This window comes from Manis javanica, chromosome 3 (assembly GCF_040802235.1).
Source record: "Manis javanica isolate MJ-LG chromosome 3, MJ_LKY, whole genome shotgun sequence".
NCBI classification, from domain to species: Eukaryota; Metazoa; Chordata; class Mammalia; order Pholidota; family Manidae; genus Manis; species Manis javanica.
The window spans coordinates 59583302-59600625 of NC_133158.1; the positions used below are offsets into that span (position 1 = coordinate 59583302).

General features: G+C 37.9%; 1 protein-coding gene across 4 annotated transcripts in view; it reads left to right on the forward strand.

Moving 5' to 3' along the window:
• IQCB1 (IQ motif containing B1) overlaps positions 1-17324 on the forward strand; it is a 48624-nt gene that overhangs the window by 23223 nt on the left and 8077 nt on the right. For all 4 annotated transcript variants that reach the window (XM_017676630.3, XM_017676645.3, XM_037013119.2 and 1 more), the window contains 3 exons: positions 9101-9243; positions 10739-10887; positions 16132-16263. In XM_017676630.3, the coding sequence (XP_017532119.3) occupies positions 9101-9243; positions 10739-10887; positions 16132-16263 (424 nt within the window). The remainder of the gene's footprint in view (positions 1-9100; positions 9244-10738; positions 10888-16131; positions 16264-17324) is intronic.

A 17324-nucleotide genomic window follows, 5' to 3' on the forward strand; every position in this document is an offset into this window, starting at 1 on the left:
CCCAAAATGTAGTCAGTAAATCTTTGTGTGGCTCAATTTTCAAACTGCTGCCTCTGTGCTGGGTTTTGGAGCGAGTCAGTTTGTGCATGTGTCAGTTTCTTATAGTCCTTCCCAGAGTTAAGCCCCCTAATTTTCAAAACCAGACCTTGTATAGGCTCATCTTCCCACTGCAGATCCCTGGGGTGGGGGTACTGAGTGTGGGGCTTGAACTGCTTGTGCCTCAGGCAGGACCTCTGCACCTGTGATAACCCTTCCACTGTAGGTCAGTGCCAGAAGTGTGTGAATTCTGACACACTGCATCTCTGCTCCTCCACCCCTTCTCAATGTGGCTTTTTCTTTGTATCTTTAGCTGTAGAACAGCTGTTTTGCTAGTCTTCAGGCCATTTATGGAGAAATTTGCTCTGTTAGGTAGTTATAGCCTTGCTGTGTTTGTGGGAGAAGGTGAGCTCAGGATCCTCCTGTCCACCATCTTGATCCTTCAGCTGCTTCTTTTCTCTTGCTTTTATTTTGTTCTGAATATGAGCACCCCGAAGCACTTTCTGAGTACCAGTAACCAGATGTACTTCCACAGTAAAGGACTTAAAGTAAGACAGGAATCTGAGGTAACAAACTTATCAACTTATCAACTATTTACTTGATAAGTCTTTTCTAAGCTAAGTCTACAATTGAAGTCAGTAATGGTCAATTACCTTATTAAACCCTTAAAATCAAAAATTGCTATAATTGTTATTATAATTATGGTAAAAACCTGTGAGTATACAAAGGTTTAAGTATGTTAACATGATTTTCCTCAGTAAATATGGCATGGATAAATAAGATCATTGAAATACAATGTAGTTTGTCATTTACCTCCATTTCACATTGACCAAAAATGAAATACTGAAGATATGGCCCAGTTTTTTATGTGACTGACCCATCCAGATTCTTAGAGGCGTGGAAAGACCACATAGACACATATGGAATGATTTAGCTCCCAGGTCATTAATGATAAAGTAGAGCCATCCTAGAGGTGATTTTTCATGCAACCTTAAAGTTAAATTTTAGTTCACTTAAAGTGAAACTTGCATATTGTAGATTTTGATTTTTTTAAGAACACCGAAACTTCTTTTAATAACTGCAGCTGCATTTCTCAGTTATAAAAATGTTTCAAAATAGTGAACTATAGTTTAGCTTTAGTTAAGCTGCACGAGATAGCAGAGATAGCTCTACTTTATTATAAATCATCTAGGAGCTAAGTCAGTTGTGTATGTATGTTTTCTTTCCATTGCTGCTAAGAATCTGGATGGGTGGTGGTAGATATTGGAGCCACTCTGGCTAACTTTGTCCCTTAGTGGATATTTTCATTGATGAAAGTTACCTTCAGAGAAGACTTTAAAAATAGATTATTAATATTATTGGGAATGAATTTTGCTATAATGATAGCAAAACAAGCATTAATTTTTTGAACATTTCAAGTGCATAATATATACCAGAGGCTATTCTAGCTATTGGGAGAGTTAAACAGACTTGAGCTTGTATCCTACCCCAGCAACTGATGGGCCGAATGGCCATGGACAAATTGCCCCACCTTTCTCAGCTCTACATTTCCCATCTGTAAAATGGAGATAATTGTTTATGTCCCTCACAAGATTAAAATGATGTAAATATTTTTAGCATATTACTTGGCACTTAGAAAAAATGGTAGAGGGAAAAATGCATACAGCACATTTTTAGCACTTAAAGATTTACAAATCTAGTAACATCAACAAATACTTAAAGTAAATAGTACTCATGAGAGGCACATATAATCCATTCCAGCATTGCTCAAAGTTTATTGTGTATCCTATAAGCTATTTCTTTAAAAACATTAAAAAGGATTTCTTTGGTCAAATAAATTTGGGAAACAGTGTATATTTGGAGAGTCACAGTGTATATTCTTCTATTCAAATATCTGAGATGTTCTTGGTATAGCCTTATGTCTTGCCAATGGGTTTCAGCCCCTGGCAAGTTCACTATGGATTCAATGTGACCAAAGAAATGACAGTAGAAAGTTCTTGGAGTTGAAAGGGTTATACCGAACTTTATTTCCACGGTAGCAAGTCAATCACTAGACTCCTGTCCATTCAGAGCAAGTCTGCCTGCAGCAAACCGGTCTCTGCCTCTGGGTCTCTCTACCCACGCAGCTGTCCTCTGGGTCTCTCTGCCCGCGCAGCATTCCCAGTCTCTGTCCTCGGTGCTGCCACCACTCCAGCCTCTGCTCTGCTCTCCTGCTGCCTTGCAGCTGTGCCACCGTGTTACCCAGAGCACTGGGCAGGACTGTTTATGTAGAGTCAATAACGACACATTGCCCACACCTGTGTAGTGAACCAGCCAACCAGGGCCAGGTGAGAATCCTGGCCACAGGAACCTTCACTTTATCCATACCTTACCTTCTGTTGTGAACTCAGAGTATTTATTATTTATGGATTTTACTGATGTCATGCTAAGCTCTCTGTCTTCCTACATTTAAAAGTACCTCTATACTATGAATTCAGACCTTTAATATTTAGCCTCATAGTTAACAAATATGCCAGTTTACTTCTCTTCAGTATTAAAACCTTTACTTAAAAGTATCCCAGGATTATAGATTTTATCTACTTAAAAGTATTTATCTGTGAATCTTATAATATTCCACTATTTTAAGTAGAAATTCCATTGCTTTGTGTTATAAAACCAGACCAGCTATAAATATTTCCATTAAAACAGGTTAGCTGTGAAGCCAAAATTACTTAAACCTCAAATTACAATGAGTTTGTTTCCTTCTGCTGTTTTGAGTTTGAGGTTTCAGGACGGATATGAAGTACAGTCTTAACCTTTGGGTTCTATTAAGTTTTTAAATTTCAAGTTTACTCCAGACTTCAGCACCTGTACTCTTCTATTAATTGCAACAGTTTATACAAATTTCTCTCGCTTTTTTTATAGCTGGGGTTTCTGCAAAGGTTATTTCTGTCTCTTTGTGGTGAGCTCATTATCTCAGAGTAATTTCCCCTTCCCATGTTTATTTGGGGGAGGGACTGCCCACCACTTGTAAGTATGAGCTTAGATTCATCAGAGCTCCTTAGATTCAGCAAGAGGCACTCTTCTATGGTCATACCCTTACTAAAGTACTTCCCTGGGAGTTTCTTTTTTATTTAATCAGTTTTCATGATCAGAAACTTTATTTTCTGTTAAGTACTCTTTTCTTCAGCAAGGTTTTCTAAAGCAGCTAACAGCTGTTTCAGTTACCTTTTAGAAACCTTCTACCTCTATTGTGGTGCTGATATTTAGGTGTTTTAATTATACTTATTTTGCTTTGTACAGTGTGAATAAAATGAAATCATATTGGATCCATAGTAAACTTTCCTGGGGCTGAAACCCATTGGCAAGACATGGAAAGAAAAAAATCTTTTTCCTCTACCCAACTTAGATTCATTGGCTCAAGCCCTGAAAATTAGACTGAAGAAAAAGTAAAAACAGATTAAAAACAATTTATTAACCCGTGCAACATACATTATACAGAAGAAACCGTGTATGATGAGAAACTCAAATTAGAACTTGGACTTATATAGCACCTTAACAAAGTATAATAAATTTGTAGAGAAGTGACAGGGGCAAGGAAAAGGGTTTCAGGCTTCCTAGAGCAGCCAACTGTGGGAAGGTAAATATATTGGGGAACCAATGAAAGACAGGAGTTATTTGTACAATTCCATCTTGGCACCAACTTTTCTTCTTCTTCATTGCCATAAAACTTCCCTGGGAGGGGGTTTATGGCAGTCCTCATTTCTCAGAAGTTTCTGCTTTTTAGTCAGGTAAGGGAAGCTCCAGGAAGGCTGCTCTCTGCATTTGTTGATTTTCATTTGCCTCCAGGTCAAAATAATATTTATGCTATAGTGGCATATCCTGCTACTCTTCAATTATCCCTTGAAATTGACCACTGTCAGGGCAGACTGTGTCTCTTTTCTTTTTGCCTGAGGTACAGTACCAAGCAGGCAGCAGTTACTCAGATAAATGTTTGTTGAGCTAATGAACAGATCCTATCACCTGCTTTGCCCATCAACTTGTTGCTGGGCAGCTGTGCCTGGTATGTCTCTTCCTGCACACCACGTGAAACCTCAACCTGAACTGGGGAAGGTTCTTGACTGAACGAGAATGGGAAGAGTGTCAGCAAAGAAGGAATTCATTAGAGCAAGAGTAGAAATGAATGGCAGTGGCCTTACAGGCAGCTGAGAGCAGGAAAATGCAGAGGTGCAGAGGGAAAATTTGCTAAACATTTTCTTGGTATAGTACAGATTCCCTTGCCCTCTCTTAAAGCCAGTGTCACTTGGTGTTCTATGTCCACTTGAATCTGCACTGCATGGGAACTAGCCCCTACCACCGCAGGATTTGGGGAGCCATGGAGCACACGATGGAGTGAAATTATTTTCTGGTGTCTTGCCAGTGGGTTTCAGCCTCAGGCAAGCTCATTATGGATTCAGTGTGACCAAAGAAAATGACAGTAAAACGTTCTTGGGGTGAAAGGGTTATACCCAACTTTATTTCCATGGTGGCAGATCAGTCACTAAAATCCTATTCACTCAGAGTGAATCTGCATGCAGCAAGCCAGTCTCCGCCTCTAAGCTTGTCTGTCTGCGCAGCCATCCTCTGGGACTCTGTCCTCAATGCTGCCACCACTCCAGCCTCTGCTTTACTCTCCTGCAGCCTTGCAGCTGTGCCACCATATTACCCAGAGCACTGGGTGGAGCTCTTCATATAGAGTCACTAGCAAAGTATTGCCCACAGGTGTGCAGTGAGCTAGCCAGCCAGAGCCAGGCGAGAATCCTGGCCATAGGAACTTTCATGTTATCCACACTCCACCCCTCCAAGATTCTCTCCTCTCAATCTATGTGCCCTCCATCCTCTGCAATGGTCCCTGTGCAAGGAAGCTTGAAAATTGTTCTCCAGCCTCTCCAGCAAAATGTCTTGCAGGCACACAGGCTGATATTGTTGCTGTCTCTGACGTCTGCTTTTTTGGTCTTAATGGCTGGAACTGCTGCTCTGGTTTTAGTTGTTGCCATAGCTCCAGTAAGATCCTATTTGGCTTCCCATCTAATTTCCTTCCATCTGCTCCTTCCCATATTAAATCAACCCACATATGGGTCCTCGTAACCCTCACGGGGCCCTTTACATTCTTCTTGTGAGTAGCAGACCTTATTTCTTTCCTTGTTCTCATTGCTTTAGCCTGAGTATACAGGGGGGAGCATAGAGTGCTCCACGACCTGGGGAGGGGGCTGTGCCTTTCCTCTGGGAACCCTCGGCTGCTGGGTTTTTATTTTCTTTACAACCACTGGGCATGCTTTCAGTAGAGGAGGGGTCAGTGCCCCCAGCACCACCCCTTCATCCTTCCCCAGCTCCTCCATTTCTGGGGCTAATGGCACCTTTCTCTCCACTCCCCCGAGTGCCTCCTCTGCTACATCCTTTACCTTTTCTACACTGTCTTGCAGCAGTGCTAGCTCAGTCTTCAGCAGCTCTCTTACATTCACCTCAGTGCTTTGCAGCTGGCATTCTCGTGCCACCTCCACCTGTGCTTCCCTTAGGAGTTCCTCTTTTTCCTTTATGGCCTTTTCCTCCTTCAGAGAACCTGGCAGTGCTACTCTCTCGTTCTATAAGGAATCTTTTACCTCTTCAACGGCACCTCATTGCCAGCATTCTCGTATTGCCTCCTCTCACATCAATGTCATTTACTTCTTCAGTGAATTCACAGCAGTTTGCAGCTCACATTCTCGTGCGGCCATTTCTTGGGTCTTTTTCACAAGCGTGTCCTCTTCTGTAAACTTTTTAAATATTGTTCTAATACCAACCCACAGTCCCTGCTGCCTCATGGGCACTCTGTCTCGCAGGGGCAGCCTGCTGAAGCACCCCTCCCATAAGGGCAGCCTGTCTTTTCCCTTGGTTAACAATGAATCCTGTCAACTACGCCAGTTGTCTTGCCAATGAGTTTCAGCCCCAGGTAAGTTCACTATGGATTCAGTGTGACCAAAGAAAATGATAGTAAAATGTTCTTGGGGTGAAAGGGTTATACCCAACTTTATTTCCATAGTGGCAGGTCAATCACTAAAATCCTATTCACTCAGAGCGAGTCTGCGTGCAGCAAGCAAGTCTCTGCCTCTTGGCCTTTCTGCCTGCACAGCTGTCCTCTGGGCCTCTGTCCTCAGCGCTGCCACTACTCCAACCTCTGCTCTGCTCTCCTGTAGCAATGCCACCATATCACCCAGAGCACTGGGCAGAGCTCTTTATATAGAGTCAATAGCAACTTATTGCCCACACGTGTGCAGTGAGCTAGCCAACTAGGGCCAGGTGACAATCCTGGCCACAGGAACTTCCATTTTATCCACATTTGGGAACTTCCCAAAGAAAGGAGATTTTCAGGCAGGCTCCTGCAGCTGCAGTTCTGTGCAGGTCATCCAGGTGATGGTAACTTTCAGGCCCAACTCTGAGCTCTCAGCATCCCCTCCCTATTTATCAGACATAAAATGGAGACTTGGAAATAGAATGAAATAGCAATGCAGTAAGTTGAGCAGTGAGAAACCTTTATTTAAAGGTATACACATAGAGAGAAAGTGCAGGCATCCTTAAGAGAGGAGGCTTTCTAAAAGGCTGGGAGTTCCCTCTTTTAAGGATTTATCAAAGGGCCAAGGGGTATAGACTTGTAAATGCTTATCTCTGGTGAGAGACATTAAGTCTCTTCTCTTTTATTATCAGTCCTCCAGGTAATTCTGCAAAGTTAACACAAAAAATTTGTCAGTTCTTCTCCAGGAGAGCCTCTTCCTTCTGGGAACATATTGATCAAGACCACCAACCCTGTGATTGAGTTATTGTCTGTTTGCTAAAGAATATTTTAGGAATCTTACTTCCTAGTTTCCTGGTTTTTAAAATGGAATCTAAAAAAAAAAAAAAAATGGAATCTTAGTTTTAAGATGTAATCCTTCCTGTTCTTACTATACTGTTCATATCATAGCATTTTTCATCATAGGCAGGAAAAGTTAACTATGATGCTTGTCCCAAGTCCCTGCCCTACATCAAACTCATATGGGGCACTCCCAGTTCATAATTATTTTTCTACATGGAGGAATCCCTAGAGAAGCAACAGACAGTTTTGTCAACTCCCTCTTTGATGGTAAAGATTCATGTTGATTAAATGTAAATCATGGAATGTACTTAAATAGTTTTGAGAAGATGATATCTGATCAATCATTTCCTTTTCAGAAGTGCAATACAGATGCCAGATGGTCATATGCCTATTCTTTCTTACAAATAAACCAGTTAAATGAATAACCTTTCAATTTCTGAGTCATTGTAGAAGCTCTTAGCCACAGAATAACTAGAATTTTCTAAGGGGCATGAGGGGACATCAAAATCCTATGAATTCATAATACATGTTTTTAGACATGATATTAAAGCATATGAATCAAGAAATATGTATATTATAATTTATAGTCATTTCAATCACTGAAACTCACTTCTCTACTGTCTTTCTGGTTTGTGTAATGCAGTTTTAATGACTACTATATTTCTTAGACTAGTGGTATGTTAAAAATACTGATAATGCAACATGAGACATTATAATCTGTAACCAGTTAGAAGTTAGAAACAGAGGTGCTTTTCTTGTTTTGTTTTGTTGTTAATCATTTTGAAAGGAGATTCTGTAGAGCCTCTTCTCTTTACCCTCTGTAAGTGAATAAAGGGTAAAATGTCCTTATCTACATGCTATATAAACCCAGAATTTTGAGGGGGTCAAAGAGTTCTGTAGGCAAGGCAAGTTTCCATCAGGCATTCTTTGGGATGGGAAAGATCCCTTATTTCATCTCCAACTCTCAGGAAGAGCAAGAGACACTTAGAAACTATTCTTCTAGCCCTACATCTTCTCTAGAGTCTCTTCTCCTTTTGGTGCACACATACTTGAGGTGTTCTCTACCTTTGATAATAAGGTTAAGAAAGACATTTTGAAACAAACTCTCAACTCTGGCCTAAATATAAAGCCAAAGAAAACTTGTAATTGGTAGCAGTTAAATTTTAATAAACAAACAACAGCCACTCATACCCCCACATAAAAGTTTATCAAAATAATTTTGTGAGTTTTCCTTCTCTACTTCAAAAACTTTCTTTTTAAAGTTGTCTTACATTTAATTGTTCTTGCTTTTTTAAAAGAAATTGAATAACAAGTCATTATAACCCTCTGTAAGTATGTCGTTATGAAGTCTGTCTACAAAGCTAGAGCCAAGATACCATACTTGTTGGCACTTTAATTCTAGGAAAAGAATCTAAGAGAAAACATATGCTCTTGAGTGAGACACACTGTATCTATAGAGATAAAATAATTAATGTATTCTGCTTCTCTTTCTTCCTTAACCTCTGATTTCTTTTTCTATAAGTATCTGAAGGTATTTTTAGTATATTTACTGTAGACTAATACTTGTGATCTCCTCACATAGTGATATGGGAAGCAATCAAAATTAGATAGAAATGGCTAAGGAGAAATTTTGGTGAATAAAAGCAGATAATACAGAAATGTTAATTAAATAAGTTTTTTGTAGCTACATGAAAATTTTCATAAGTTTTAAAAACAATGTTTACTCTTCAATAATTGAGAAATAGGTAAATGTGAAGAAAATAAAATATATCTATAATCACCCCATGCTGTAAGAATTGCTCTTGAAATTTTAATGTTTTTTAATAATTTTTTCTATGTAAGCCAATATAAATTTTTAACACAATTTGGATCTCTTCTATACCCTGATCTTATTTCACTTGGCATTAGATTATGGGTACATTCCTATACTTAAATATTCTTTGAAATTTTAATTTTTTATAGGTCATAGATTCCATCCAGGGAATGCAGCAGTATTTATTTATCCAAGTCCCTATTGTGGGCTATATGGTTTGTTTTCATCTTGTTCCTGTTTTAGTGCTATGGAGAACATCCTTGAACATAATCTGTACTACATATCTGATTATTTCCTTAAGAAATTATTAGAAATGGCATTAGTCAACATTTTTCATATACTTCTTGAGTGGGCATATAATTTATGAAAAATTGTGTTTAAGACACTTAATGTTTCCGTCACAGATCTAAACGAACAAAGATGTTGCTGAAGCTAAATAAGCAAAAGGAAGAAGAGGACCATAAATTACAATTGCAGCTTCAAAGACAGAGAGCCTTGAGACTTTCCCGAGAATTACGGCTGAGTATGCTCGAAATAGTTCATCCAGGTAGGTGGCAGTGTCAGCTTTATAAGTGTAAGAATGTTTAGATTATCTTTTAAAGAACCAAATTGCCTAGCTACCCGATGATTTCTTTCTTTTGCTTTGGACCTTTTCCCTGTTTCTCTTTTTTCAGGTAAACCTTATTAAATCTCTTAAATCAAAAAAAAATTACTGCTTTTTCTGATTAAGGCCTACTGTTGATGCAACTGATCTCTTCCCCTAGTTTTCTTTTCTTATCTTACAGATAAGTTAGTGAAACATAAAAATTTATGCTTAAGGATAGCTATCAGAGATAGAAAAAAACCCTAAGTAAGGAGTTAGAATATTGCTACATTCTGCCATTAGAATTTTACTTATACTCCAGCATAAACCTTGTGACATCTCTTGCCACCTCTGACACACACTAAGCTGAAATTAATATTAAGGTGTGGTCTGGGAATCTGAGTGATTTCAAAATTTTTTTTTATTCTTCTCCTTCCCTCCTACCACTTAATTCCTAGTGTCCTTCACTATCCTCCTCTTTCTCTTTCTTTCCTTTAAATATAGATGTTTCCTAGGGTTCCATCTTCACCCTGTTCTTCTTATATTCTTCTTCTTGGTATCCCATTCACAACTATGGCTTCAACCACCAAGTGACTGCACTTTTAAATCTTTTCTGCATCCTCACCCTCTGTCCCAAGCTCTAGACCAGCACTGCCTGATAGAACTTTGTGCAAAATGAAATGTTCTATATCTGCACAGTCCAATATGGTTGCCACTGGCTGAAGTGGCTATTGAGTACTTGAAATATGGGTAGTACACTCAAGGACCTGAGTTTTTCATTTTTTAAAATTTAAGTAGCCACTTGTGACTAGTGTCTACCATATTGGACAGCACAGCTCTGTAGGTGGCTGTCTATTGAATAGCTTTACTTAGATATCCATGGGTACCAAAAACTAGTCATTATCTTCTCCCTTTAATTTCCTTTCCCTGTATTCCCCATGTCAGGCAATGGCACCAGTATTCTCAATATCCCATCTGTGAGATATCCTAGGATTTTTTCCCTCTCTCACCTCTATCAGCTCCTAGGAAGTAGAAAGAAAGTCATCAATAGAATGAACTGTGTGGTTTAAGAGAAGTTTGGAAGTACACAGAGTAGGTAACACATGCACATGTTTTGCCCTTTCCTTCTGGTGGTACTGAATGACTTCCTAATTGTGTACTTGTGATTCTTCTTTCTGTACGTTCCTGCTATTGGATTTTTAGCCTTTTTCTCATTCCTGTGCCACACAAAATTATATGAATCTTTTCTCTAAAGAAGCTATATAACCTGAGAAAGCTTTTGGGCTTTTTGTTTCTGAGATCCTAGTACCAATGTGAAATAATGTAATTGGGAAAATAAATGAACAATATTGAAAAAAATAAAAGGGCTGTCAGATTGTTTTTATTATCACATCCTGATTCCAGAACTTGACAAAGTATAGCAATGAATATGTTGTAATAGTGTCTGTCATCTTTTTAGGTCAGGTGGAAAAACATAATCGGGAAATAGAAGACAAATCAGCATTGATTATCCAGAAACACTGGAGAGGGTACAGGGAAAGGAAAAATTTTCACCAACAGAGGTCATCTCTCATGGAGTATAAAGCAGCTGTCACACTTCAGAGAGCAGTGAGTCTGATGTAGTAAAAAGAATACTGAATTAGGAAGCAAAAACATGGGATCAAATCTGATTTTGCTAATTTACCTGCTGTGTAAAGTCTTGGTCAAGTCACTTAGCTTTCTTGAGCTTTAGTTTCTTCCTTTACAAAATAAAAACCTCCTTACCACTGACCAAATGGTTTTAGATACTCAGCCCTTAGTACTTTCATAGAACCTTTGTACATCATTTACCATACTGTAATGTTGTTATTTGTTAGTTTTTTTTCTTTCTTTGTCTTGGGCAGTGAGCTTCTCAAGGGTAAGGAACTAAGTCTTATTTATTGTCAGCTCTCAGCATGTGCTTAATGTGTGAATGGATATCTGTCCTACCTTTTTTACTCAGTTGTTATGTGAATCAGATGACCTAATTTATGGGAAAGTTTTTGTAAAATACAAAGTCCTATGCAAGTACAGCATATCATATTTGATTTCTTTAATATACAGATGATATATTAGATTCTTGAATTATAATGTTCTTAAATGATAGTTTTCCTGAGATTTATCTGGAGCATGGTAGTATTTTACTGTCTTGGAAAAGCATAGCACAAGGCTGTTTATTTCATTTAATGACCAGTTTTCCTAATACTTGGCTACTTACTTATACTTAGTTAACTTTTATATTATGATTTCAGGTCCAATAGCATTTAATTTTATAATCCTATATTGTTGATACCATTTTTCACAGTGAAAGATTTTGAATAGTTTCTTTGCCAAATTCTTTGTGATGAACCTTTTACAAAGATTTTTTTTTACATTTAAAAAAGCAGGCTAGCATAAGTACTAGGGAAATAGAGATTTGTCTACCATCCTCTTCTTCCTCAGGCTTTGCTGGGGATCTCAAGCTATCTGCAACAGACAATCCTGTACCATCGCCAAAATACACCCACACCTGTTGTTCAGATCGCTAAACAAGGCCATCTGAAAATTCACCCATAGATATCAATGTTGAAGACACTTCCTCTAAAGGAGACTTTGGGTCTTTTCTAATACTTTTACCTCTTGGCTACCTCCTTTTCAAACTTTTCCCTGTCAGAGAATCAACTGGGTCCTTATTAAGTTGACTTACTACCTTGGCCTATTTAGATAAGTCCAATATTTTATAAAAAGGTTCCCTCAAGTGAGATTTACCAGTCTGTCCACCATTCCTTAGAGAAAGATATCTGAAGGCTTTGAATGCAATGTTGTTTTGCCTTTCACACTTTTCTTTGGCATATGAGGAAAAAAATGAGTCACATCGCCTCATCTCTGCCCCACCTGAGAGAAGGAATATTGGTCTCCATTGAAGTAAGAACAGGAAAGGGATGGGTCAAGGTCATGCTTTCAGCTTTTGCAGCTTACTGGTAAAAATAATAGTCAAAGCAAAGCCAGCCCAAAATAGAAAAGGTAAGAAGAGGATTCCTTTCAAAGAGAGAAAAGAGAAAGAAATATGACCAGAGAGGGAAGAAAAAGGAGGGTGGTCAGTAAACTTTGAACAGGGCAGTGGTCAGTACAGGACACATTTTGCCACATTTTTGAACTATTCTTTTATGAAACAGACAGACCTGCGTACAGACTTTCCAATGCCGTGGACATGAACCATGTGTGGCTGTTCAGTGCTTGACATGGACTAGTGATATGCTGCAGGTGCCAAACACACAGCAGATTTTGAAGACTTAGTGTGCAAAAAAGTGTAAAACATCTCTTTAATAGTTTTTATATTGATTAGATATTATATAACTTAGTGTATGCAAAATATTAATTTTACCTGTTTTTTATTTTTTTAATGTGTCTACTAGAAAATTTAAAATTGTTTATGTAACCCACATTACATTTTTTTTTTTGAGAGGGCATCTCATATTTATTGATCAAATGGTTGTTAACAACAATAAAATTCTGTATAGGGGAGTCAATGCTCAATGCACAATCATTAATCCATCTCAAGCCTAATTATCATCAGTCTCCAATCTTCTGAAGCATAACAAACAAGTTTTTACATGGTGAACGAATTCTTACACAGTGAATAAGTTCTTACATGGTGAACAGTACAAGGGCCATGCATTATGAACTATAAACAATCAGGTCAAATATGAATATTCGTTTGATTTTTATACTTGATTTATATGCAGATCCCACATTTCTCCCTTTATTATTATTATTATTTTTATTTTTAATAAAATGCTGAAGTGGTAGGTAGATGCAAGATAAAGGTAGAAAACATAGTTTAGTGTTGTAAGAGAGCAATTGTAGATGATCAGGTGTGTGCCTGTAGACTATGTGTTAATCCAAGCTAGACAAGGGCAATAAACCATCCACGGATGCAGAAGATTTCTCTCAAAAACAGGGGGGGTGAGGTTCTAAGCTTCACCACTGTTGATCCCCAATTTCTCACCTGATGGCCCCCCTGCGACTGTGCCTATCTTAGGTTGTTCCTCCCTTGAGGAATCTTACCCGTCTCTGGCTAACCAGTCATCTTCCGGGGCCATACAGGGAAATGTAAAGTTGGTAAGTGAGAGAGAAGCCATATTGTTTGAAAAGGTTAGCTTTTTACTTCTTTGCAGATTTATGCCCTGCCCCACATTACATTTTTATTAGCACTGCAGTTGACCTTGGTAGATAGGAAAAGGAAATAATTCACCCATTTCATGGAAAGTAGTAAAAAGGAGCTGGAATATTTCATTAAACTTGTTCCTCAGGAAAAACTGGTTTTTAGTGTTCATGTCAGGAAAAGGCCAGAACTGAACTGAACAAAAGGCCATAACTGTTCTTTACCTCTGTCCCTCCCTTACTTTGTGCAAAAATAGAGGCATTGTTTCTCAGGCAGCTAAAAATCAAGAAAACCCTGTGGAAACTTACTAATTTCAAATTAATACATCCTTACATAGACAAGTTGGAGTTCTCTGTAGTGAGTGATACAGTGTGTTGAAATTAAGTTTGAAGAGTTAGCTGTCTTTTCCCTTTTAACGCTCCAGCATTTACTTCTCTTGCTTCCTCATCTCTTAAGAAGCTCAGAAGGAAGGTGATGGTTGCTGGTGTCTGGTCTCTAGAGCCAGAATAATGGCTAATTCTTGCTACATGATTATAGCAGAAAAGTATTATAGTACTGTTATACATACCCATCACAGACTGACTACAAAAGCACTTAGTGAAACAAACCATTAGCAGTTGAGAAAATAAATAAAAACTGGGAGATAAATATAATTTCAGGGTAGTCCTACATGACAAAAGAATGAGGGAGACAAAGAAAAGCAAAGTGTGCTTTTCTGATCTAAGTGCAGCAGTTCCTCTGTTTTGAATCTTTATTCTGCATCATCAGCCTAGGGTGTACTAAAGCAGGAGATAAAGGAGAGAAGGAAAAGCAAGGGGGGGAGAAAAAGCAAAGGGAAGACAGAAGGAGAGGAGGGTTTCTCCACAATTGAAGGCTCACGTGCCATACTAAAAGCAAGAGTATAAGGGAGATTTTATATATTGAATGTGAAGACCTCCAGCCCACCATTTTTTCTTCAGCTCCCAGGATGCTGTCAGACAGGCATATATCCTGCAAACAGTAGACTGAAAGCATTTTCCTTGGGAAATCTTGAGAAAAGTCATACGTATACTCACAATGGGGAACCCCAAAGCAGCAACTCAGTTCAGTAGCCCTGTATTGAAGTACTAATAGATAAACCCTACTGAATAGCTTTTAGTGCCCACTCTTAAATATCAGCTGACAGTATCACAAAACATCTAAGGAAAGCTGAGGCCAAGACAAACAATAAAACTACTTGGTAGAAAAACAGAGATGGCAGGACTAAGAAAACTTTAAAAATCTATTATTCCTCAGAGAACTAAGAGAAGATAATACATGAAACAAAACCAAGATACTACATGAAAGAACAAATAAATAGAATAAATTTTCTATTTACAAATTTATTTCTAAAAGAACAAATAGAAGAAAAAGAAAAAATGAAAGACATAATAAAAAGGCTAGGGGGGAAAAGTTTGGGAAATCTAGAAAGCAGGACAGAAATAAAAGATAACCAATCCAGGAGGTCAAACATTGAAATATTTGAAGCAAAGAACTAAAAAAAAACTGAAGGAGAGAAAATCAAATAATTCAAGGTTTCTTAGAACTGGATGTCATGAGTTTTAAAGGACTGACTGATTCACACCCATGTTTATTTCGCATTACTGTGAAATACACTGGGAACAAAAGTACTTACCAGTAGCAACATTGGAAGCTAAAATGTATTGGAGTAAGCCTCTCACATGTTTGAGGAAAAATGATTTCTAACTAGAAATCTACACCTAGCTAAACAATAAATTAATGGTAAAGGTTGACTCAAGATATTTTTGTGCATCACAAAATTTCTAAAATAAGGGAATAACCCAAGGAAGAAGACAACATGGAATCCAGGAAACAAAAAGGAAAGATGAATAGGAGTCACTAAGATGATGGTGAATGGAGATCTGAGGATGACAGTTGTACACCAGACATAGAGAACAGCCAATCCAGATTGGAGCAGGTCAGAGAGCTCCAGGCAATGTGTGTCCAAGAAAATGAATTTGATAGAATGCCTAATATGTTTTAATGTATTAACAGGGCAGTTTGTGATACGTAATCAATGGTAAGCGCATAGAAAACTAAGCACAGGGAAATATCAGAATTACTAATTTTAGAGAAAAAAATGTGCATAGAAGGAAGAGCAGTCATCATATACTGTCTGGTTAAAAAATGAATAGTCTTTATGTAGTTATAATTATGTAAATGCTGAACATTTATTTAACTAAATTTTTAATAATACTGGATGTTTTGGGCTATGGAAAGTATGTGGGTATACAAGCAGTGAAAGCTAAATTCTTATCTTCCATACAAGAAAGTCTGTAAATAGTACCTATTTATAACTGAAAAAAAAAAACAGAAAAGTAGACATAGAACCTGTTCTGGATACATCAAGTGACTTGCCCAAAATCATATAGTATATAAAGGACTAGAAATGAGATTAGAATTTATTTCTTTTTTTTCTCTCTTTATTGCTTACTGTACATATAATATATGAATATATCCTCGTAAAGTGTTAAAATACTGCAGAAGAATGCAGTTAAAGCCATTACCCTCCCTTCCTCCCATCATGCGCCCCTCCCTCTGCCTGGACACAGTCAGTTAACATCGGTTGCAGTGTTGCTGTTACTGTATGTCTAGGAAGAAAATGGTTACATTAGTCAGGAAATAAAAATCACAAACCTTTTTTTTTTCAGACTCTCAAATTCCTAGCCAAGTGCCGTAAGAAAAGGAAATTATTTACTCCTTGGCGAGGACTTCAAGAACTCAGTGATGCACGCAGAGTTGAACTGAAGCAACAAGTGGATGACTATGTCAGAAGACATCCAGTATGTAGGCTTCTGTGCCACGATATCAGTGTAACATTATCCCAGTGCATGATACTCACCAGCAGAACAATCTCTTATATGTATATGTACATTTATTGTTGGTGTAATAAGGTAGTGCAGTGGCTTTACTATAGAGTTAATACACTTGGTGGCTTATGATTACCATAAGAAGAATAGTCAATAGTAAAGGAGACTTTGCTTCAAATCAGTTATTTCCCATATTGTATCAGCACATCTTGGTCATTGTTTTTTGGCAAAGGTACATAAAACTGACTATGTAGAAGCTTCTAGAAAGGGTATATATAGATGCTAGTCAGTACGCATTCTTACATGTATATACTCAAAAACACATAATGCATGCATGTAGGAACTGATATCCCTTAGACTATTCCTGAAACTCCAGGAGCTAGTAATGTAAAACATACTGACTGCCTCTTAGGATTGGATCACTGTAATATTGCTAGTACCATTCTCCCAATAGAAATGTCTATGTCTTTCACTTTCTAGAATCACAGTACTACAGATCAGGTGTTGTTTGCTTTTCCCTTTGGAATTCTTGACCTTGTACTCCTATATGTCTTTGAAAATCATTTTCTTTTTTGCTTTTAGAGTGACTCATCATCCCTGTTACTAATTTTAATAACCACCTCTGCTTATCACCTCCACTGTCCTCTCTCTTGATCCTTTTCCCATGCTTCTACACTTCTCTAATTTTATGCAGAAAGTTGGTAGTTCACACATTTCAGCCAATCCGGATTCTTACTTCCCTCATTTGAACCTACCACTCATAAAAGTGCCACTTGGTACTTTTCACATCCAGTTTATTGTACTTCTGTTGTTGTTTGTGGCTGGGTTCATTTTCTCCCTCTCCTCACTCTCACATACAAACACATGTCTAAAATCTGAAGGTCTGGATGATTAATGTTAGAGGTTTGATGTGATATTTATGTAATCCTATCATTCATCCTTTCATTCTTCCAGAATTCCCCAAACTAAAGAGCTTTATGCAAAAGAAATCCCAAAAAACTATATAAGTGGAAACCAGAGTACTAATGTATTAT